At 39.5% G+C, this 24163-nt stretch overlaps 1 protein-coding gene across 1 annotated transcript in view; it reads left to right on the forward strand.

The window, feature by feature from the left end:
- Positions 1-24163, forward strand: part of NDUFS4 (NADH:ubiquinone oxidoreductase subunit S4) — a 73631-nt gene that overhangs the window by 15513 nt on the left and 33955 nt on the right. Inside the window, exon 2 of the mRNA XM_090038065.1 lies at positions 7923-8001. Within this exon, the coding sequence (XP_089894191.1) occupies positions 7923-8001 (79 nt within the window). The remainder of the gene's footprint in view (positions 1-7922; positions 8002-24163) is intronic.

Raw genomic sequence — 24163 nt, forward strand, 5'->3', positions numbered from 1 at the left:
GACATGGGCAAAGGTCCCCAAGAAGTGGGTGGGGGCCATGCTGTTGCAGCTGCAGAGAAGCAGTTTTAGCCAGGAATTCAGTGCTGGCTTTGAAGGATAAATCCTGGAAGCCCTTCTTGGAGCTGCTGCAGCACAGGATCCCAGGGCTCAGGACGGGGAAGGGACAGTGTGCTCTTCTGACCCAGCCAGTAGTGCAGGGTGCACCACTGGTACTCACTCCCCGCAGCAGCTCACAAGCCGCACTCTTTCCCACCCCACCCCCCAACATCTGTCCTCCCTGGGGTGGATTCTTGTACCCATATCAGGAAGAAAGGCCTTTGAAAGCACACTTACCTTACCTTTCTAAGCTTCTGAGACTCCCAGCAGTCTAATTTAACATGTGCTTGACAAGCAGTAGATCGCAAACCAAAGTTTATCATGACATTTGACCAGGATTAGACTGATTCTGAAGTTATTACTATATTACTAGCAAGTAGCATTTAAAATGGACAGTAAAAATAATTAATGTCAAGTCTGAAATTGCAGAAGTCTGAAACATAGTTCAAATCTAAGGAGGCTTATAAATTTATAGCTCTATTTTTTTTTTTTAACTGCAAACTAATACTGAAGTAGTTGGATACTTCATAGTGTCATATATTTTAAGTGTAGACCAGTTAACTGACCAGGCAATGGTAACATGCTAACATTTTTTCTAAAAGCTCTCTGATATGGGATAGGTTCTTTTTATTAAAGATCTGAAGAATTTTCACCAGAATTTTTAGTGACCAAAGATTATATCCATGTACATTTGAGGGAAAGAAATACAGTATTTGTGCATGTAAAGAGGTAGTTAGCAGTGTTAGTCTCAAGTCAGGCAGATGGCAAGACAGCGTAGCATTTTAGGGCACATTTACACGTGCTCTGGGGAGGGAGAGCAGTTTAATTAGAGTGGCTCCAAGAGCCGCTCTAATTAATGCATCGCAACGTCTCACGTATTAGTGTCCCACACTTCAGAATGGCGATGGGAGTGCTTGAACTAAAGCTTGTTCAAGCACTGCCGCCATTTTGAAGCACAAGGACGCTAATACATGAGACACGGCGGCTGACTGGAGCACAGTAATTGCCATGTTCCAGCAGACTTCAGTGAATCGAGTCTGCTCCAGTGTATTGTAACATGTTGGAGCAGCTCCGGAGAACATCTGCAGGTACCCTTAGAGACTAACTGGTTCAGAATCATAGGAAGTTAAGGTTGAAAGGGACCTCAGGAGGTCATCTCCCTGCTCAAAGCAGGACCATCCCCAATATGAATGACGTGTACCTCCAACAGTGGGAGCACAGCGGCAGTAAGTGAGGGAGCTCCCACAGATGCTGCCAGTGCTGAGGGGGTGGGGAAGGAGGGTGCGTGCTGACCAAGGGTCAGTGACCAGCCACAGATACCACTGGCTGTCAGCAGCAGCTAGCGGGGATCGCAGGACCCCCTGCAGTGTTGGTGGCAAGTGGCGACCACCTGCAAGCGCTGCCAGCAGTGCCTTTTTGTAAGGGATGCACTGCCATGCCCAGGCGGTGTATGTGCACCCCCTACACATTACCCCCGATCCCCAATTAGATGATCCCAGCCAAAGCTTTGTCTAGTCAGGTCTTAAAAACCTCCAAGGACAGAGATTCCACAGCCTGTCTGGTTAACATTTTCCAGTGTTTTACTACCCTCCTAGAGAGAGAATTCTTCCTAATATTCAACCTAAACTTCCCTTGCTGCAACTTGAGCCTGTTGTTCCGTGTTTTTTCATCTCTGTCTCCTCTTCCATAGACTAAATAAGCTCAGTTCCCTTAGTCTTTCCTCATAAGTTATGTCCCCCAGACCCCTCACCATTTTTGTTGCCCTCCGCTGGACTCTCTTCAATTTGCTCAACTCCTTTCTGTAGTGGGGGTCCCAAAAACAAAGCAGTACTCCATAAGTATTTGTAGATAACAGCCTAGTCTCTAAGATACTACTGTGCTTGCCTTGTGCTTAGAAATAGCAGAGGTCTGTCCATGCACAAGTCTGTTATTTACTTATGGGTCTTCTGTTGTTGAAAAACTGTTTTTGGTTTGTTTGTTTGTTTATTTTTCATTGGGTTCCACATACTATGTTGCTAAGAATTTGCACAGTGTTTGCACTAGTGCAAAAATGGGAGAAAAAGCTAATAATAAGGCGTGAGACTATCTAGGCTTCATTATGGAAAAGGATGAGTACCTGTGGGCTATTGCAATCTTGGTGTATCTAGCTGCTGTCTATAATTTTTTTTAACACCAATTCTGCATTTTGCAATTATTTAGCCAGTTGCCAATCATGTTTTCTTTTAGTCTAGTGGCCACAATCTTGGATATGGGCTTGGTTAGACTCTAACAAATGTAACAAAGGATGCTTCCTGCCCTTGAGAGGTCGGACTCTAGAGGCAACAGATGGATAAAAACAGAGGTCTGTGTAATCATGGTGGGGGAAAAAACAGAGCCTGGGGCCTGTCAGTGAAGTCCAGAAAGGAGGTAAGCAAATGATCTTGCCTAGAGACCAAAAGATCAGTTGGAGAAGAAAGAACAAGAGTTACGTAATGATGGAACCATGAAAATCGGCAAGAGGTGCTGTGCATAGTTGCGGGGAACGTTTGTCATTCAGTAGCCACCAAGAGGTCAAGACAGATGTTGATAGAATGGGATATGGGTTGGAAATCTATAGTAACATTCTCAAAGAAACTTCAGTGCAGCTTCTATGAAAATTTGGCTGATCCCTTCCTTCAAAAAACTTAGGAGCCAGTAGTTTTTGGTTATTGTATGTTCCCATCTTGGCTAGGTTGAGTGCCTTGGCACCTGTCTGCTGCTAGAAGCTGTTGATTCACAAAGTCTGTGCGACAGTCCTCTAAATGACTCAGTCCATCTTTAAAGAGCAGATAATGCTTTAACACAGTGCTTCCCAACCAGTGTGCCGCAGCACGTCGGACATGTCAAGGTGTGCCGTGGAATCTGGGGGGGTGGGCTAAAGTCCCTCTCCACAACTGTGCCCAAGTTGGTCCCACGCTGATGCATTCTCCCCCCACACCTTCCATGCTCAGTTCATTTCTATTACTTGTTTACTTGGGAAACAGGCACAGCCACTTGAATTGGAAAAATGTGGCTAGAGTAAAAGATTTACCTTTGTAATACAACCTAATAGTCTAACAGAGCATTTGTCCAGGATGTGATATCTAGGTTTTAAGCTCTTCTATTTCAAGCCAACATTATTGGAGAGTGCCCAACCTACCAGCCTAAAGGCTAAGCTTGACCAGGGGGCAATCTTCTCCCATCCTGCTGAACCTGGGCTGTTGCGTAGAAAGAAATGAATGATTATAGGGATAGAGAGTATAAACAAGAAGGAGCATTAGTCCAGTTTATTGAGGAAGGGCACTCACCCAGGAGTTTTGGAGGCCTGAGTCCTGGTCCCTGTTTTCATTGTTTGTTTCTAGTATTACATACTCATTGGAGAAAAAAACACATAAACTGGTTAAACATAAACAGCCCTGGAAGCCAGGAACCAGAAGCCAGCACTTCCCCAGAAGCCTGATCAGTTTGTTTCATTATTATTTTTTTAAGCATTTTTTTCCCTGCACAATATAAAATGCTGATTTTCCAGAAAAAGAAGAAAAATCCAGTGAATTATTTTTGGAGTTATTATTATTATTATTATTATTATTATTACTTTTTGAAACACTCAAGAACAGAGAGGAGTATCTCCACACAATCTAGCAACAAATAATCAAATATTATTCGATACTACATTTCTTATTCCTATGAAGGGGCAAATAAATGAGTACAGAACATTCGTAGGATGTAATATAATGGTAGATACTTAGCCTTTTAGAAGAAATTTGAGCATATTCAGTGTGTATTCCAGTACTTGTTCTCTTAATTTCCAGATTGCTATTTTTAAAGTCTGTCCTGGTGAAAAATCAAAGTTGAATAACGCTTACTTAGTTCATGAGTTTTAAGTGACTCTACAACTTCTTATATGCAAATCTAAACAGAGGGTATTATTCTTCTTAGCATTTAATGAAAACAAGAAAAAAGGGGGTTTGTGATGTTTTCACCACTTAGAATAGGATTGAGGGTGTTTAGACTGGTCTGTATCAGGAATCGTTTACTAGCTGACATGGTTTATTGTTTACCTCTTTTTCTCCCTTATGTGAATCTAATCCAGCTGGAAATTCAGTGCTTCATTGCAAAATTATTTTCACTTTGTTCCTCAAAAGTACTTTGTGTGCAGCAAAATTAAGCTTCAGAATTGTCCACCAATTCCTGCTGCTTTCTGAGCCCATAGGTGCAAATATTTGAACAGAAGAGCAATAGCTTAAAACACTTCTCTCCTCTCAGAAAGAAAAAAATGGAGCAAGTTCAGTAACTAGTCCATATCATAGATCTCCACAGGTACATCATCAACACTTCATGCTCAATGATATAAAAAACAATAATAGATTTAAAGATTTTATGGGTGTCTGATCATCACTACCAATAAATCCATAGCTTTTTCTCTACTATGCTAGGCTAAATTCCAAGTTATGTAATATCCACAATATTGAAATTTGAAGTCCAAACAAAAATTCGACTGTTGTCAACATCAAAATAGTTTATTGAGCAAGGAGCTGATAACCTTTTAAGAGAAGCTGCTCTGCAGTGACAAAAATTGTTCCTTTTTTTTTTTTTTAATTTCCCTTCTCCCGATAAAGAAGCGGAAGTCACTTGAGTATCTCAGTTCACACATGCATACCAAGAGTTTCAGTGAACAGTACCAGCTGAAATCATGCTGAATAGACTCTGCAGTGACCTCTTCTAGGCCTACCACTACTAGAGAGATGAATGCTTTAGTCTGATTTGGTTGATCGTGTCTTTAAAATACCTTAATTTCCCAATTGTAAGCGCCTGTGAACATACTGATTGTTCCCGCCCCCGTCAGCTCAGTGTGGGGATCTTTCAGATACTATGGTAGAGGTGAAAATACTCTTGTCTCCTGCATAGCGATGGTGTTACCTGAATAATGTTCCAAATTGGAACTAGACTTCAGCCACCAGTATTCCAGTCATGTTTCCTTGTTATTTCCTTGTCTCCAGTTCAGCTGAAAACAATGGCTTGTAAGTCAGGGAAGGTATTTGGGAGCAACAAAGCCTGAAATAAAGTTCCATTAAGCTGTTGTATTTTGCTGTTTTGTCAAATGCCTCAGAGGTTCCCGAAATGTATAGATTATATATGTTATATTTTGTAGTGCGTTAGCAGCTAGGGGCCCTGTTTGTAGACCCCAGGCCCTATTGGGCAAGACCCTGTACATATATTTAATAAAATACAGTCCAGGCCCCAAAGAGTATACAGCTTAGTTATGTTTCCAAGTAAACACTGTTTAAAAATATTATCAGATGGGCATACTTTACTCGGCAGAACAGAAATGGACATTGGCCAATCCACGAAGGCATATCCCTTCATCCTTCCACCTCTTGCGTCAGTCCAAAAACGAGATCCAGAACATAGGCAGCTGTGCTAGTGTTGAGCAAGATGCTCTCTGGGACACATATGTAATTGTCACAATAGCTAAGAGATTTTGAGCTAACACAGAAGATTTATCATAATCTGTATATATGCTGATATCCCCTAGAAATATCGGTCTCAGTCTTTCCGGATCTCCCACAGAAAGTCTCTTGTCAGTTCAGGCAGAAATAGATGATCTCATGCAATGAAGTGAGATGATTTGAGAGAGTTTGTACTCGGGGCCCTATTTTATGAAAAAGTAAAAATGAACAAATTATTTTTTTAATTGGCAGCAAACTGGCTAGTTAAAAGTAAACTGCATTGTTATTCATTAGGTAACAGAGACCTGTGGAAATACACAAACAAATTAGAACTGAATTTTAGTTGAAACTAAAGTAACTTAACATCTTGAATTTCCCTTCCCCTAACCTTTTCCCTCCTCAGACATGTCAATTAAACTATTTTCTCTAAAATAGAAAACGTATTTAGTTAATGTTGCAAAATGTGGCAGAATTGATGTGGGACTTCTGTCCTTCAGGTTACCTCCAACAGTCATGGAATGAAGAGGTATGCAGTAGTACATGAAGGGCCTGCTTCCCTCCTCAAGTTTTCTTCTGTGCCATTCACTGAGGCAGAGTTGAGCTGACTTGAGAGCAATTTCTCTCATTTCTGAGCAAGAGGTGCAAAATCTTAAGGTTAGCCTAAGGAGGAGCAATTCAGAGTTACTATGGCCTAACTCTTACATACCTAATGAACAGCTCTTTCCTTATGTTCCATCATGATTCCAAAGTCAGCTGAGAACAACTTTCTGCAAGTTCCATCTGTGCAAGTTTGTTTGGTGAAAATACTAAATTGGGGTGGGAGGTTATCATCAAAAGTAAGCCTTCAGCTTTGAAATTCCCTCTCCCTTGAGGCCCATCAGACCCCAACCATGGACATCTTCCAGAAGTATTATACAGCCTCCTTATTTGGGCAGGTTTTTAGGAGGCGGGATTAAGTTCTGGGGTATTGTTTTCTGAGTTATTGATTATGTTACTTTTAATATTTTATTCTGTTTCTATCATTTGTTTTTATTGTAAGCTGTTCTAGACTTTTTGGGGGTGAGATGAGGGTTAGAAATCAAATAAATTAAGACTTTTAAAATAAATAAAGATAATTACAATTATTAAAAAAAAAATAAGTAAACTGGAAATCAGATAAATATATACCTCTCTCCTGTGTTGTATTTGACACCAAGTGGTGAGTGCATAACCCAAATCTTTCATGTTAAATTAATAAAGCTACAGCTTGACACTGTGCCTTATCAAGCCCTGTAGACCTTTTAGATCACTGTGCAATGGTATTCAAGACATGCAATTTCAAGTTTACCTTTTTAAATTAAAAACTCTTGAATGTTGAACTACATTTCAGATTGTTGCCAACTAAAAGTGTACATAGGGGCTATTTTTGGATTAAATTTTATTTCCATTTTTACTGGACCATAGTGTCGTCCTGCTCCTGAAAAGTCTCTTCTTTAGAATGTACTGCATGATTGGTTAAAAAAAATGGCATTGTATGCAAATTGTGTTGAAAGAGATGCTAATAATTTGCCAGCAAGACTGCCATGATACCTCATAAACAAAAATTTCATAAGTTAATTTGCATTTTGAAGTCCCTAGGTTTCCAAATTATGTAAACCCTCTGAAGGACTGTTGAAACTTTGGCTGGTTTCACATGCTGTTGTGCTATTTGGCCAAAGGACCAACTGCTGTCATAGTTTCCAATTTTACTGAACTAACATTAAAGCAGGATTGGGCTTATTCTTCTGCCCATATTTAACATTATTAGGTTTACTAACTGCTAAAAGGTTAACCAGTTTTCTTGAAAGTCTCTAATCAGCTGTCAAGGGGGAAATAAATCAAAATACCCATGGTGCATAGCTATTCACAAAGATGAGATCTTTGCATCTGGATTATCAGTTAAGTGAATTTGTTATCTTGTCATTGAACTTTAGAACTATAGCTGCATAGTTACACCATTAGGAACAGAGTTAAGATTTTTTTCCTCTGATGCTATCATTTAGGGATCAGAGTTCTAGAATACTTGCAGCAGCCTTGTATTTTTTTGTCTGTTCGTGACAAACCAGCTACTGTACATTCATATAGAGCAGTACAGTCCTTGCCACTGGCAGTCTCTCTGTGACAGAGAAGCCTGTAGGCTGACATAAAGTGCAGCCTGTTGTGAACTGCTAAGTGGGAGTCTGCCAAAAACTCAGCAGACAGAACTAATTGGGGAGAAAAAGGATTTTTGTGCCCTCATCTCTCCCTCTTCCATTTTTTTACAAGACGGATATTGTTAAAGTAACTTGTTTATGTAAGATTTGTCTGCCTCTATTTTCTCATTGCATGAATCATTTTTTAACTTCAAGTTTTGCACTGCAGGTCACTGAGCACTTCCACATGGTGGCTGGCACAGGACCAAGCTCAAGACACGCAACTCATCACAGTTGATGAAAAATTGGTAAGGTTTTCTACTGCATAGTGCCATGATACTGCCTGCAGGGTTATTTCTGCACAATAGGCATTCAGTGTGGTATTCCATGCTCTTTTTGGAAAGCCATATAAATGTAAACTACAAAGCAAAAATCCTTCATACATTTTAAAATGGGAACATTGGTAAGCCACACTAAGTCTGTACGTGAAATAAATCTGTAATTACAAATATTAAACAATCTGAAATAATGAAATTATTTTACTTCTGATTATACTGTGGTCAAGAATCAGCATGAACTAGTTTTGTAACAAATGTCCTGGTCTTGGTTTCTAGATATCTTCCTATTTAGTAAAATTACACAAAAGTTGTCAAGACTTCCTGAAATGAGCTGTATTGCATCCTAAGGTTGTTAAAGAAATAAAGTGTAAAGAACTATGCAAAGTTGTTGTTACTATGTACATACACCCAGCTTGTGAATATTCATGAGGGTTAGATTACAACTAGGAACAAATGCATAGCATTCTTCTGCTAATCAGTAGCAGATTAGAAATTTGGCAGCCTTCTCATATAAATTCTGCAATGTGTGGTCCGTTACTTTAGATGCAACTTGATACGTATGCTTAAATTATACAATAGCATAATTTTTGTAAAAGTTCCAAAACTTCTGGTGGGAATGTGTCATAGCAGAAGCATGTTTTTCATTGGCTCTTGTATTGCTTTAAAGAAATACCCATCATAAATACCAGATAGTTCATGTTGTAGATACCTTCTGGGAAACAGTATATCTCAGCTTCTTGGGAATAAAAGGAAAAACTTGGAATTTTTACTTGTAAATTCAATTTTATAATGGTAACTGAAGTGTTGAGACAGCTGAATTTTGAACCATGTTTTAAAACATGAATGCAAGTAGTTTAATAGCTTTTTAAAATGTTTTCCCTAGCTTACATAATAGAAAATAAATATTTTTATTTTTTATTTTCCACAATTTTTCGGACTCTTCACTTAAGTTCAGTACTTTGGTCACTGTATCTGAATCTCATTTCCAAAACAAAACAATCCCTGCCTCCCCCTCCTCCCATAAACACACATGGAAGTAAGATTTTGATATATTTTGAACTTTTGTTTAGTCTGTCTGGTACTTGGACCACTTCATGTGCTGACACTTATGGATCAATATTCAGTATATGGATAAAATTCATTAAGTGCTGACCAAAAATTCTAGATTTTTCTGCTGCATCTTATAATTTGTATATGACAAAATCATTATAGAATTGTTCCTAGATCTTAAAACTGTACTCTTTATTTTTGTATAGGGTTGAGTTTTCAAATTTAAGCTTGTGATAGACTTGCAAATTTGAGAATGACCATATTCTGAAAACAAATGTAGAAAATAACTTATCAATTTAAATGAATCCTAAATACAGTGATACTTCATAATGCATTTATCCTGGCTACAGAAAGGTGATGTACTTCCTGTGAATTTTTTACTATTGTGTACTTACCTATTTTAAGATTTAATATATGCAGTCTTTGATTTGTCTGTTTAATGCAATATTTGTTTGGTACTCCTTTTCAAATAGTGACCAGGCAGGTTAGATGGAGGTTAAACTGTTTGACTTGTCTGGGTCTTCCCAGTGCTGTGGTTAGCTCAATGTGAATGGTGTGGTTTATTTGTGATATTGTGCATGGCTTCTGGTTTTTTCCTGGTACTCTTCTATGCACATACAGAGCTTGAGACCGACACTAACATTATAAATTCCACATTTTAAAAAAAGAAAAAAATGAATAGGGTTGAATAAATTACTGTAATTTTTTAAGCTGTTTGATAACTATATTTCTATGTAATAGGCTGAATGTAGAACAAATTCAAAAAAAGATGTATACTGAAACGGAAATGGGGAGGGGTTTACAAACCTGATTGATAAAGAAATGCTTCAAGAACGTCTGCTGTAGACATCAGTCTCTGTAGAGTGAAAGTAAGTTCTTTATGCTTCTGTCCTATAGAAAATGTAAATGATTGCATTTTGGTAATTAAAAAAAATGCATCAAGTGAAAATGAAATAAAATAACTTTTTCAGAATGCCTATTTTTGAAAAACAAAGCCTCAGTGTTACAGGTAATGAAACCACCTTGTTTCAATGCATATTTTATAGTAAAATTATACTTAAAAAATTGATTTATTTTTACTACAGAAGTTTGTGTTTTAGATCCAGGTGTTGGCAGCTCATTACTAGAGAGACTATTAAATCAGACTGTAAAAGCTAAATTGTACTCTTTTTGCTAACTTGAGCATGGGTTTATTAAAGTGTAAAATTCTACTAGGTATTCTTAATCTGTCTGTAATGTCAGTAAGGCACAGTAGTGATAAACTGTAAGAAGAAAGTGGCTGGGAATGGAATTAGCTCTATGCAGGTATTCTCATTTTTTCACAACTGATTCAGAGATTTTTAACTCCCTATCACATTGATGCTAGACAGTGGCTGAGTGACCAGATATTTTAATAATGGGTATATGTTGGGACTGTCTAGTAGTTCTATTTCTAGTTTACATTTGTGTGTACATTATTCAGAACTTGATCACAATGTAAAAGTATTTGAAGGCTTTTATAATCCAGTACAATGTTACTGATAAATACGGCTGATGGAAACAGAGGGGAACAAGCATCACAGCATTAATAAGCTTTTTCATTAAACTCCTCTCCACTGAGTATATGGTGCCCCTGGTAAACAGAAAATAGTCTCTTATCAGACATACCACAAAGAGCATATGTACAGTGTAAATAAGTCTTTTCATTACAACAGGAAAAAAGGGGGTAATTAAAATGCATAAATTAAATAAATCGCCTACCTTGACTACTATTTTTTTTACTACCTACATAGGCTAAATTTTAATAAACTCTCAGAAACAACTGAAACCAAGATTAAAAATATTATAACATGGGCAAATCAAGACAAACATAAACAAAAATGTGGGCCTTGCATCATGTCTTGAATTGCCAGTCAAAGTTGGTCTCTGATTGTCACTGAAGTTCAGTTTCAAAGGGCTGGATAAATGGCAGTGCAAACCTGGGTTTTTTTCCAAGACCCAGCCCACTGTTGGAGCTGTTGCTGGCAAAGGCTCTTGGCAAGGGATCTCCATCAAGTAATTGTTCAAATGATTTGACTGTTAATATCAATGGATTAAAATTAGTTTCCACCATCATTTAAAAGAAAAAAAAAGTTTAGCTTTGCCTGAAATAGAGAATTCTACTCTTCTAAATTACAGTGATTCTTTTGAACTTTTTAAAAACACAGTGTGTCTTCAACATCTGTTTTGGCTAGTGTAAGCTAGTGTAAGCATTTTTAACATGTCTGTTTCTAGCAGTTTCCCAACTATCATGGTCTTGCTGCTTCCAACACAGTTTGGTTTTCTGGAAGTAGCTGTCCACTTCTAGAGAGGTGCTGTACCAGCTAATGCGAAAATGTGAACCACTGTGTAGGCTCTTTTTTCAGTGGGTAAGATCACAACATCAATATTGCAAACTTTAAACTTTGAAAGCCATGGGACTGTTTATATTACAACTTTTTAAAAGCAGAAAATTCATGCTAACAGTATCTAAGACTCAAAACCAGAATTAGAAATACAGGAAGCTTTACAAAGACTAATCACTTAAGGAGAGTCCAGGAATGTTTCAGGTCCAGTTGGAAAGGTCTACAGGTGTCTCACGGATACACAGTATATGACTGAGCAGAATGACCTGCAGAATATAGCAGCAGTGAAACTTGCCCACAAAAACAATTGCAGTGCTGCTAGAGTCCAAAATATGAAGGTCAGTGACAAAATGCTTCCTAATTTTTATCTCCTAAGCCATAGACGTGGAGCATGGTGTTCTTGTTGACTTCCTGCCTAACGAGCACACTGTAAACTTGGTGGTTTACTGCAAGTCCTTGAAGAACCTGAAACACTAAATGCAAAAAGCCCATCCCAACAGATACATGTCCAGTTTGCTACTTCTGTGCAATAATCTTCACCCACACACCAGCTTGCTCACCACAGAGGCAGTCTCATTGTTTGCTGGACACTGTGCTGCCCTGTCCTTTTTGTACATCCTAGAGGATGAAGGGCAGATTGAGGGTGAGGTTTTTGGGGTAATAGCAAAGTGATGGAAGTTATGTGACAGTGGCAGTGCAACAAGGATGAGGACTTTTCCAGTGTCACTATACAGCATCCCACCTACAATGGAAAAAGACCATTGACAGAAGAGACCATATTGCAGAACAGCTCCTTGTTCTGCAACAATGCAGAAAGCAAAAGTAGAAGATGTCCTGCAAAGGATAGTTTGGGGTTTTTTTGTTGTGTTTTTTATTTTAATTTTTTTTCATATACTGGACTCACATGAGCCAGAATACTGTAAAGGACATTACAGTCAAGTTTTAGTATGTTTCAAATCTCAGATTATTTTCAGAGAGGACAAAATATATAGAAAGTAGATAGGGTAACTTCAGAAAACAGTGCAAAATAATTTTGTGCTACGTGGGCAAGTTAATGTGACATTACATCTGGAGGGTGTATATAAGACCATTTTAGTGAATCAAATTGAAAGAGACACTTGGCAAATTGCAGTTTTATTAAATATAGGCTTTAATTTTCTTGAAACTACAGCAGATCTATTTAGCTAGAAATTCTCTAAACATGCTACTGTTAGGCTAGTCAGTGTGTGTGTGTATGTGTGTGTGTATATATATATATATGTGTATATATATGTGTGTGTGTGTATATATATATATGTATATATATATTAGACTAGCTAGCACAGTATAGCGGTTGCACATATATAGTTGTCATTCTGTACTTCAGTGTTTATTTGTTCCCCTGCCCCTCCCCGTTTTGTTTCTGTGTGGTTCTCTTGGGTACCTATTTAAAGCTAACTTAATACAGACATTACAGAGTATATTAAAACAATTTAATCTTCTCTTCATTTATGTCAGTTGGTTTAGTTATTGTACTTGTCCAGCTTATTTGAGAGTCAGGTAGATCCAATTGAATTGCTAATCTAAAAGGATTTTGGTGCTCTCAGGATATGATCCTAAATATGTTGATTATCTTTTAAAATAAGTCTGTATCTGTCTAATGCAATCATGGTATGTAAAGATGAAGTAGAAAAAATGCTAAATGCAATTCAGATTTCAATTTGAATATTCATATTTAATTTTTATTTGCTGTTTGTTAATATCTGGGTGTGTGATTTTTATTTTAGATATGGGGTGCTCTTTATGCAACTGGTGCTATTTTTGGGCAAGTGAGCATAATCACATGTTGATGAGTCTTCATATCAAGTACTGTTTTTTACTAGTTTTGCATTTTGGGAAATAATGAGAGGGGTTTTTTAATTTCCAGGTTTCTCGAATTTAAATGCAGCATCATGAGCAGCAGTGAAAAGAAAGAGGACAAGCCGGATAGATGGGGCTGGGGGGATTGAGTAGAGAGGGGGGAATGAGAAAGATATTTCCACTAATCACAGAATCAGTAACAAGATGGGCAGGAGGGGCTGGTAACCATTGGTTGAGTTGCCCTTGGTAGCAGTTGGCAGATTGGAGGAATCAGACTTGTGGCTTACTTCTGGGCCAGTTTTCCTTAAAGGTGAACCCTTGTTAGCAGAGAGAACTAGCACTTGAAACTCCATCAGAATGATTGGGAAGTGTGATGGGGACTTCAGTAAGCAGAAGGCATTAAGCATCTGGCTTATTGTTCTTGCACCCTCCAGCTAAAAATATTTGTGTGGCATAGGACTCATTTCTTATTTGAGTAGTGGCATAGCATAGGGTTTGTCAACCTACAGCCTGCAAAGAGGTTGCATATAGCCCACACTGGAGTCCTTTGCAGCCTGTAGGGTAGATGGGGGGGTGGGGTACAGCCCAGTAGCCCCAGTCCCCTTTTGAGCACACCCCCCCACCCCTGAGAGAAGCTGCTTTTATAGGGGCAGATGTGGATGCAGCCAGGAACCAAGGGGTTAATTTTCACCATGTTTGATTTGCTCCTCAAATCTTTCCCTCTTCCAGCCTCCACTTCTCTCTACAGACAAGATCTTGGCAATGTTCAACCCCTGCACTTCTTCAAAATATTAGCTTACCATTCCTCTTCCCTACCCCTCCTAGAACTCTCCCTTTTTGTCCTGTCATGGTTTCAGCAGGTTCTTTGGCTACTTCCCTACTTAAGTCTTTTAATGTATCCATTCCCACGTCTTAATCTCCTTTCCCATTTCTTAGTCTCCTTCACACACATTTGATGTTTTGATATCTCCCAGTTTAAAAATAAAATTTTTTGATACCATTTGTCTTTGATACCACTGTACCGCTGCATGGACCTGATCTCCTACAGTTGTAGTCTAAATCCTCTCCAGTCCCTTTAAAATACCTCTCCTCATGGTTCAATGGCCAAGCCAAAATCAAGACAAGTGCTTCCTCATTCTTCCTGGCCTGTTAGTTGCCTTCTTGAAATACAGTATTGTTCTTCCAAGCTATCCATGTCCTTTCCTTTTTTTTTTTCCCCTTCCTAACTTTCAAAATTAGATATTTTGGTCCATTAGAAATGAAAATAGGGAACAAAACAAGCCATTTATAAATTTAAAGAAAAACAAACCTGCCTGTGCCTTAGATATAGGTGCAAATTATAGTGGATATGGTCTTGAACACTTAACCTGAAGTTATTAAAAATGAATACAGTCCCTGGTACTTACACTGATGTACATTTTCTTGCTGCTAAGCATAAGCTGTTAACACGAGTGCAGTTGTTTGCCCAGTTCAAGGCTGACAGTTTTAATATTTTAGAACAGCCTGTTTTTGACAGTTGTATGTATTTTTTCTGTGGAGAAAACCTTTAACTTCTATGAAAAGAAGGCATAATCATTCACCAGGGCAAATACGTAGCTAAACAGCAATTTAAAATGAAGTATGCATATCCTTTATTCAATTTAGTTGTGGCTGCTGTCATCCTAAATGTAACATAAATATGTATATTTACAGATTATCCTGTGTTTGTTTTCTGTTTGTTTTGTTTTTTAATAAAGCTAACTTAAAGCATTGTGATGCTTAGTAATTAAATCATTCTTGAATAAGAATTACTAGCAATTCAGCTTTGCTAGTGCTTGCTGCAACTTGCTTTTCTTAAGTAATTACTATTTGAGTAAGCAGTGGTGGTGTTATCAAGATTAGCTGCTTGGATAGTGATACAGAGCTTTGTGTAGAATGTCTGCAGGCAACAAGTTTATTTTCCAGCAGAAAGGAAAAGCTTTCTATAATTCTGGTAGTCCAAATAAATCACTAAAATGATCCTTATTTATAACTTAAAACCAATTTTCTCTTATTTTTCAAAAAAGTTGTAAACAGTGTTATAAAAGTATAATGCAAATGAAAACTTGCACAGGTGATATTTATAATTTGCAAAATGTTTAAAATAGCCTATGGCCAGTAGGATTTGAAATAAGCAGTTCAGCATTTATTTATTTATTTTAGGGGCGTGGGTAGGGTAGAGGAATTGGGTTTTTTTCTGTGAGATCCTTTTCTTTTGGTGCATGGTAATGATATCTCTGCTGGGTTATTGGAAGAGGAGTGTCTGTGATAGGGGTTATACAACCTTTTTACATTTCAAGTGTCTGTTTTGTCTGGATTTCCTTCATGCAGCATTCTTGTGCAAAAATTTCAAGGCTTTAGTCTAGAGCACTGGGTCAAAGCATATGTCTCTTTGAAGGGTAGACAGGAGGGTTTTGTTTTGTTTTGTTTCATAGTATTTTATTTTTTCATCAAAGAATACTAATCTTGGGGAAAAAAATAGTTACAGTGGTAGTTTAGTATAGCTTTCAGAAAGAATGTGTTGTCACATTTAGTGCATATCTTGTATCCCAAGAGTTATTAAGCATGCAAATAGTCATTGTAATTCTGTAGCTCTGTGTAGCAGTAGTTTTTAAATATATTGTTTTGCATAAAAAAGTTAGCCATTGTATCTTAGTCTTACATTTGTTAACGAGAATGAATAGAGTCAAAGTTTTTATTTCTGAGATTTGTTTTGTATTTTTCAGCAGTTTTGGATTTTTGAGAAGTAAATTCACATCCCAAAAGAACAATATGCTTATCTAATTCCGTTTCAGAATTTCTGTAGCCCCTGTATATGTTCTTACTGTTGCACTGAAATGAAGGGAGATGACACAACCAGATATTCTTAAATGGCAGGAGTCCTCTTTGGTAATGAGTAGTAAGTAAACAGTTTTCATAGAGCCCCTGTTTCTTTTCAGTGTTAGGTATTTCCATCTAGCATATATGCCAAAAATGAGTTATATTGGTAAAATGACAAATCTTGTCCAAAGCTTTTCCTATACAGGAAAATCCTAGTAAGGGAAATTTCATAAGGGTTATATGCCTGATTCTTGATGCATTCTACTACACTTGGGTGTGCAAGCAGGACACTGCCTCTCTATGACATTATTATTTTTTTATAAACAAAATTATTTTTATTGGAATACTTGTAAAAATGTAAAAACAATGCACAATAGCATGTACTCCCCTTACATTGTTCATTTAACTTTAAGAAACAGAGTGAAGGCACTGAAAACTGTTGAGACAGTACTTTTAGCACACCCAAAGAACTATTCATGATATGCCATGGTTGTCCATTCATCTACTTCAGCAGAGTTTAACTCTTCTGGTGAGGTCATTGTGGCACCTCCAGTTTCACTGTTACTATATGTAGAATCACTTGCACGACTTATTTGTTCCATTTCAAAATCAGATTGAGGCAAATCTGATTCACAACTACTTGAGCCACATTCTCTTTCACTGAAGGATAGTTTTCCCAATGAGTCTATAGGCAAGGACAGCTTATCACACTGCAACTTCACTAATTGTGCTTCTGACTGATTCTCCAGAAGTAAGAGATTTTGAGAGATAGAATTGTTGGTAGAATGCTTAGAATCCTTAGAGTAATCCTGGGCAACAATCGGGGGTTACACTATCCCTTCCACCATGTGAGAGGAGACATTATTGTTCGCTGCCCACCTAATGATCTTTGCTCCAAAGGTTTTCTTTTGCGTGTTACTCGACAATATCTGTCATAACAGCTATTTTGTTGATGGTGGGAACGTTCTTAGCTACTTCCATAATTGTATCGAGAGCAGTAGATAGTTCATCTTCTGATGAATGTTGTCCTCTGTGATGAGGATCAGATCCAAAAGGTTTGCTGCCAGATAAGCTGGATGAGGGCAAAACTCAGATCTCTTAGTAAACATTTGTTTTACTACTACTATTTTTTTGGATAGAGGTGAAGAAGGAAAAAGCTCAATTAGGTTTTCATTCAATTGTCTGAATATCTCTGGAATATTTGAAAGGCTTGGTGTATCTCCTTCAAGTTTCTTGAGAGCCACTAAAACTGGTAGTAGCAAATTGAATGTTCCTTGAACTCAACCCCAGAATGCATTGTTGTTGAAAATCTGTTTCCTAGTGTTCGCAAGAATAATCTGGGATACTGTCATCTATTGAAGCACACTGCAAACAGTTCTTTGTGCGCAGCAAACTATGTAAACAATTTGTAGCTGAGCTCCATCTAGTTTCTCCTAGCAATAAAAGTGTATTTTCCTTCCTCTGCTTCTCTTTCTGTAATTTCTTCAAAGTCTGATTAGCAATATGATGATTGTTGAATACCTTCACAATCGCTTTGCAGTTTGCCAATATTGTCTTCATTGTATTCACACTTACTATGTCCTTTGCCAGAAAATTCAACCCATGAGCAAGACAGCCAGATACTATTAAATGAAGATACTTTGCCTTTAATATTTCCCATGCAGCTTTCATGTTCCTCGCATTATCAGTTACAAGGGCTTGTACCCTGGAGCAGCATTTCCCAACCTCTTTCTCCCCATGGCACACCAGCCAGGAGGGGTGTGGTAAGCGAGTGAGCAACCAAAATGCTGCAGACCACAGGGGGGAGGGGGAGGTGGAGAGCGGCCAAACGCTGCAGAGGGGAGAGGAATGGGGAGGATCAGGTGGTGAGCGGTTGAATGCCAGAGACCAGGGAAGGAGGGGTAGTGAGCAGTGGGAAGCTACAAGTATCAAGGACAACAAAAAGTCCTTTTGTAGATATGTGGGGAGCAGGAGGAAAGGCAAGGGCAACATTGGACCCCTACTAAACCAAAAGGGAGAACTGACGACCAATGCCCAGGAAAAAGCCAACTTGCTAAATGGTTACTTTGTGTCAGTCTTTCACAAGTCCATGGGACGCCCCTGCCCATTACGGGACAGGGATGCCTAAGTGAGGGTGGTTCCTTGCCCTCCATCAATGCTGACCTTGTGAAGGAACAGCTTAAAAGGCTGGACACCTTCGAGTCAGCCCGCCCTGACAATTTACACCCTAGAGTACTCAAGGAGCTGGCTAGCATCATAGCTCAGGCTGTGGCATGGCTCTTTGAGAACTCCTGGTGCTCTGGTGAAGTGCCCAATGATTGGAAGAAGGCCAATGTGGTGCCGATCTTCAAGAAAGGGAGGAAAGTGGATCTGGTAAACTACAGGTCCATCAGCCTGACATCTGTCTTGGGGAAGGTCTTAGAAAAAATCATCAAGGAGGCCATTCTTAACGGACTGGCTGATGGCAACACCCTGAGGGACAGCCAGCATGGGTTTGTTGTGGGTAGGTCATGTCTGACCAATCTCATTTCCTTTTACGACCAGGCGACCTATCACCTAGACAAGGGAGAAGAGATTGATGTCATATATCTTGACTTTAAAAAAGCCTTCAATCTGGTATCCCGTGATCACCTCCTGGCAAAACTGGCTAACTGCGGCCTCGGCCTCACCACAATCCGCTGGCTGAGGAATTGGCTCCGTGGTTAGACCCAGAAGGTGGTGGTTGATGGAAGTCAATTGTCATGGTGCCCTGTGACTAGTGGGGTCCCTCAAGGCTCTAACCTTGGACCTATTTTGTTCAACCTCTCCATTAATGATGTGGACATTGGAGTCAGAAGCAGAGTGGCCAAGTTTGCTGATGATACCAAACTTTGGGGTAAAGCATCCACACCTGGGGACAGGGGGTAATCCAGGCTGACCTTGACAGGCTCACGAAATGGGTAGACGAGAACCTGATGGTGTTTAACACTGAAAAATGCAAGGTTCTCCACCTTGGGAGGAAAAACCTGCAGCATCCTTATAGGCTCGGCAGTGCTACACTGACTAACTCTACGGATGAGAGACTTGGGGGGCAGGATTGACCACAAGATGAACATGAGCCTTCACTGTGATGCTGAAGCCAGTAAAGCAAGCAAAATGCTGGCTTGCATCCATAGAGGCTTTTCAAGCAAATCTCAGGACTTCATTCTCCCATTGTACTCGGCCTTGGTGAGGTCGCAGCTGGAGTACTGCGTCCAGTTTTGGGCTCCACAATTCAAAAAGGATGTGGAGAAGCTTGAGAGAGTCCAGAGGAGAGCCATGTGCATGATCAGAGGTCAGAAAAACAGACATTATGACGACAGGCTGCGAGCACTGGGACTTTTCAGCCTGGAAAAGCACGGGCTCAGGGGTGACCTGATGGCCACCTATAAATTCATAAGGAGCGTTCACCAGGATCTGGAGAAACATTTGTTCACCAGAGCGCCCCAAGGGATTATAAAGTCAAACGGTTATAAACTCCTGCAAGACCGTTTCAGGCTAGACATAAGGAAGAACTTCTTTACTGTCCAAGACCTCAAGGTCTGGGATGGCCTGCTGCCAGAGCTGGTTCACGCACCTACTTTGAACACCTACAAGAGAAACGTGGATGTTTTTCTTGCTGGGATCCTCTGACCCCAGCTGACTTCCTGCCCCTGGGGCAAGGGGCTGGACTTGATGATCTTCTGAGGTCCCTTCCAGCCCTAATATCTATGAAATCTATGAAGCGGGTTGCATGGCATTTGAATCACTAGCTGAAGCCACACACACCGCCCCCCCATCTGTCTGGCTGCCCGCAGCAGCCGTGAGGGTATGGTTACAGCCCACAATGCTGTGGCACACCTGGAAGTGCCATGGCACACCGGTGGGGAAACACTACTGTGGAGGGACCTGCACTTTCAATCTCTTCACTCAGTAATTTGGTTGTGTATTCACCTGTATGACAAGAAGATTTGGTAGCAGTTGCTTTCAGGAATATTGGTTCAGGTGTTGCTAACGTAATGTTCAGTAAAGGATTTCCTTGTATATCAGTCCAGCCATCTGACATCAGAGTCAGTGATTCTGCTTGACCAATCCTTTGAATAACTATTGTTTGAATTCTGTCATACTTTCTAACTAAGAGAGAATGTGATAAGCAATACTGTGATGGTAACTTTTATGATGGGAGAATTCATTTGTAGTGGCCCTTCCAGTATTGATTTTTCAGTTATGGAAAGAGGTGTACCACTTGCAAATATAGCTTGAGCTAATGTCTCATCTGCTTTTCTTGATCTTCTTTTGACATTTTTTACACAAAGCTTGATAAAAAGCTTGACTGTCTTGAACAGCTACTCATGGTAGATCACATATCTGGTGGCAGTGATCTTAAAAACCAGGCTCCTGATTCTTCTTTCCCCAGACCTGGCAGCTTTTCTTCTCCATTTTCATTTTCAACATTTTCATTTTCCATTTTTTGCAAATCTGTTATTTCACTTGAGCTACCAAGTTCCTGTATCAAAAGGGAAAAAAAGTTTTATTTTATCCTATTTTAGTCTAGCCTCATCCATCAGAAGAAGGAGAAACAGGCAGGGAGCTTGCTTCCTGCCAGAAAAAACACTTTGCTGCTCAACTTGCTGCATAGGTGCCCTGGGATTGCAGAGCCAAAGGGAAGTATAGTCTGACCTCTGCCATTGGCCAGAGTACTAAGCTCGCTCTGCTGGGTTGAAATGGTTAACTGTTTATCTATTATGTAATTTATCTATCTATCTAGATATAAATAGATATAGATAGATATTGTTAAGCCTAATCCACTTTGGGTGCTTAGTGAAAGCAGAAAGCGGGATACAAATATTTTAAATTAAATAAATAAATAATAGAGTTGCATTAACTTTTAAAATAGCATATATAGCTCCATTTATGCTAGTCTATACTGTGTCTTGTTTAACACATTAATTTGTTTACTTGCGTAGGATTCCTGAAGTAGACTTTTCTCAGATGTTGTTCTACCGTTTTGTTGTATTAGCTTTCTGTGTATGGCTTATACTCTTTCAGGACAGTTTCTACATGTTGTTAAATATTTCTTCATTTTTGTTAGCTTGTTATCATACTCCTGCCCACAGTTTTTACATCTACCAACTTTCTTCCTCCCATCAGTGGCTTGAATTTCACTATAAAGATGCCTTACGCTAGTTTTTCTCAGATTAGGCATTTTTACGACTACTTGAAACCAAAAGCACTAAAAAACTAACAGATTTTATACAAACACTTCCAACTTCCTCAACTTAAGAAAAGAAATGAAATACTGCTCTGTGTGTTTGCTGAACTGAAAGTGAAATAAAAAATAATCACAGTTTTAGTTTTGGTTTTGCTTTCACTTGCAGTCTGAAATGAAATAAGAAGTTTAGCTTTGGTTTAGATTTGACCTGCACAGCCAATTTAAGTGAATTCATAACTTGATTATTGGTTTGGATTATTATGTGAGTGCATTTTCCCTCCTGTTTACAAATCAGTAAAACATATACAAGTATATACTCTCTCTCACACTTCCTAAGGATAATCACTTGAAAAACATTAATTACAACTTTGAAACTGCCAAACTTGCCTAATACTGTGTTGACATCCATTAATTTTTACTAATGAATTTTATGAAACAATGAATTGTTAGAAATGGAGATTTTCCCATGGAAAAATAAAGCACTGGAGGTTTGCACCTGCATCTCTGGTTAAATGCTATGTTCCTCTATTAAAGGGGTTTATAATTCTGTGCAAATTAAAAAAGCTTCATCTAAAAATCATGTAAAGTACTGTAAAGTGTACTACATATTTGAAGTAGATAGACACAGGTGGGACACCAACCCGCCAACTGTTCGTGCAGACTTAGTGAAGGGGCACTTGGAGGGGCTGGATGTGTTCAAATCAGCAGGCCCAGATGAACTTCATCTAAGGGTGCTGAAGGAATTGGCCAGTGTCATAGCAGAGCCGCTGGCACAGCTGTTCGAGCATTCATGGAGCTCTGGTCAGGCCCCAAAGGACTTGAAAAGGGCCAATGTAGCCCCCATTTTTAAGAAGGGGAGGAGGGAGTAACCAGGAAACTAAAGGCCAGTCAGTCTCACCTCTATCCTTAGGAAAACTCTGGAAAAATCATTAAGGATCACATTTGTGGGAGCCTAGCAGGGAAAACAGTGCTGAAAGGAAATCAGCACAGATTCACTGCAGATAGCTCCTGCCTGACTAACCTTGTTTCTATGATCAGGTCCCAAAATGCTTAGATGTAGGAGTTGAGGTAGATATAACCTAAACTTTAAGAAGGCTTCAACCTAGACTTTAAGAAGGCCTTCAATACAATATCTCATTTTGTTCTTGTAGATAAACTAACAGGCTGTGATGTAGATGATTACATGGTCAGGTTGGGTGGCAAATTGGCTTGGAGGTTGCGCCCAGAGTGTGGTGGTGGATGGATTGATACTGCCCTGGAAAGATGTGGGCAATGGAGTCCCACAAAGCTCGGTCCTTGGACCAGTGCTATTCAATGTCTTCATCAGTGACTGGGACATGGGCGTAGAGAGCACTCTGTCCATGTTCGCAGATGATGCCAAGTTATGGGGCAAAGTTAACACACTAGAGGGTCAGGAATGGATCCAGGTGGATCTGGACAGGTTGGAAAAATTGGCAGAACGAAATAGGCTGCAGTTCAACAAAGACAAGCACAAAGTGCTGCACCTGGGCAAAAAGAACCACCGACACACTTACAGGCTAGGGGATGACCTTCTCATAGTTGACTCCAAGATGAACATGTCATCAATGTGACAAAGTGGTCAACAAGGCAACAAGGAGATGCATGATGAACAGGTAGAAGGAGGTGATTCTCCCCCTCTGTGTGGCATTGGTCAGGCTGCAGTTGGAGTACTGCATCCAGTTTTGGGCACCACACTTCAAGAGGGATGCGGAGAATATTGAGAGGGTTCAGAGGAGGCCACTTGTATGGTCAGAGCCTGCAGGTGAGGCCCTACGAGGAGAGACTGAGGGACCTAGATCACCTCTCAGCCTTCCCTTGTGAAGGCTGAAGCGATCTTGTGGTTGCCTATAAATTCATCAGGGGAGGGCAGCAGGGAATAGGAGATGCTCTATTTACTAGTGCACCCCCTGGAGTAACTAAGAACAATGGCCACAAATTGACAGAGGAGATTTAGGTTGGACATTAGAAAAAACTTCTTCACAGTAAGGGTTACCAGAATCTGGAATGGGCTTCCAAGGGAGGTAATGCGCTCCCATACCTTGGGGGTCTTCAAGAGGAGACTGGACAAGCACCTAGCTGGGATTGTCTGATCCCAGCGCTCTTTCCTGCCCAGGGCAGGGGGTCAGACTCGATGACCTACTGAGGTCCCTTCCGATCGTAACATCTGTAAATCTATGAATTTATTAAGTAAATATTTCTTCATTTACAAACAGTTGAAGCTTTATGTGTAAATACATATACAAAAGAACAGTGACACTGGAGTGTAACAGTTTTATGCACTAGCAAAATGCTTTGCTGTATGTATTGGTACCTACATATGGAAACTTTTAGTTGTAGGAAATCTTAGATTTCATGTTGCATACACCTTGTAAGACATGCAAAGAACTAAAATTCGTGGTTCCAAAATGATACTTTTTATTTGACCAACTGGAAAATCGCAAGAAAATTGTCCTTTTCTGCAAGCTTTCGGGATCAAAGTCCTTTCGTCAGGCTCTGGGAAAAGTGTAGGTGGTACAAGATGGTAAGATGTCCCCATAGATAGGAAATAAACTTCATTTTTTCACAGAGGGAGCTGGAGATGGAAGGCTGTCCCTCTGGGTCCATGAGAGTATCTTTGTGAGCTGTGCTGAGTAGCTCTTTCATGTGTTCATCAGGTAGAATTCCTTCCCTAGACATGTCAGATGGCAGGCAGGGAGCTAAAAAAGCTTCCTTGTTGTTCTGTAGTGAAGTTTAAAATCCAACAGTTGGCTAAAATTCAGCATCTTCCATGTTTCAGGCGTGAGACAAAAAGATTAAAAAAAAACTTGGTTCC

The sequence above is a fragment of the Crocodylus siamensis genome, chromosome 3, assembly GCF_052110815.1.
Source record: "Crocodylus siamensis isolate JL-2025a chromosome 3, ASM5211081v1, whole genome shotgun sequence".
Taxonomy (NCBI): Eukaryota; Metazoa; Chordata; order Crocodylia; family Crocodylidae; genus Crocodylus; species Crocodylus siamensis.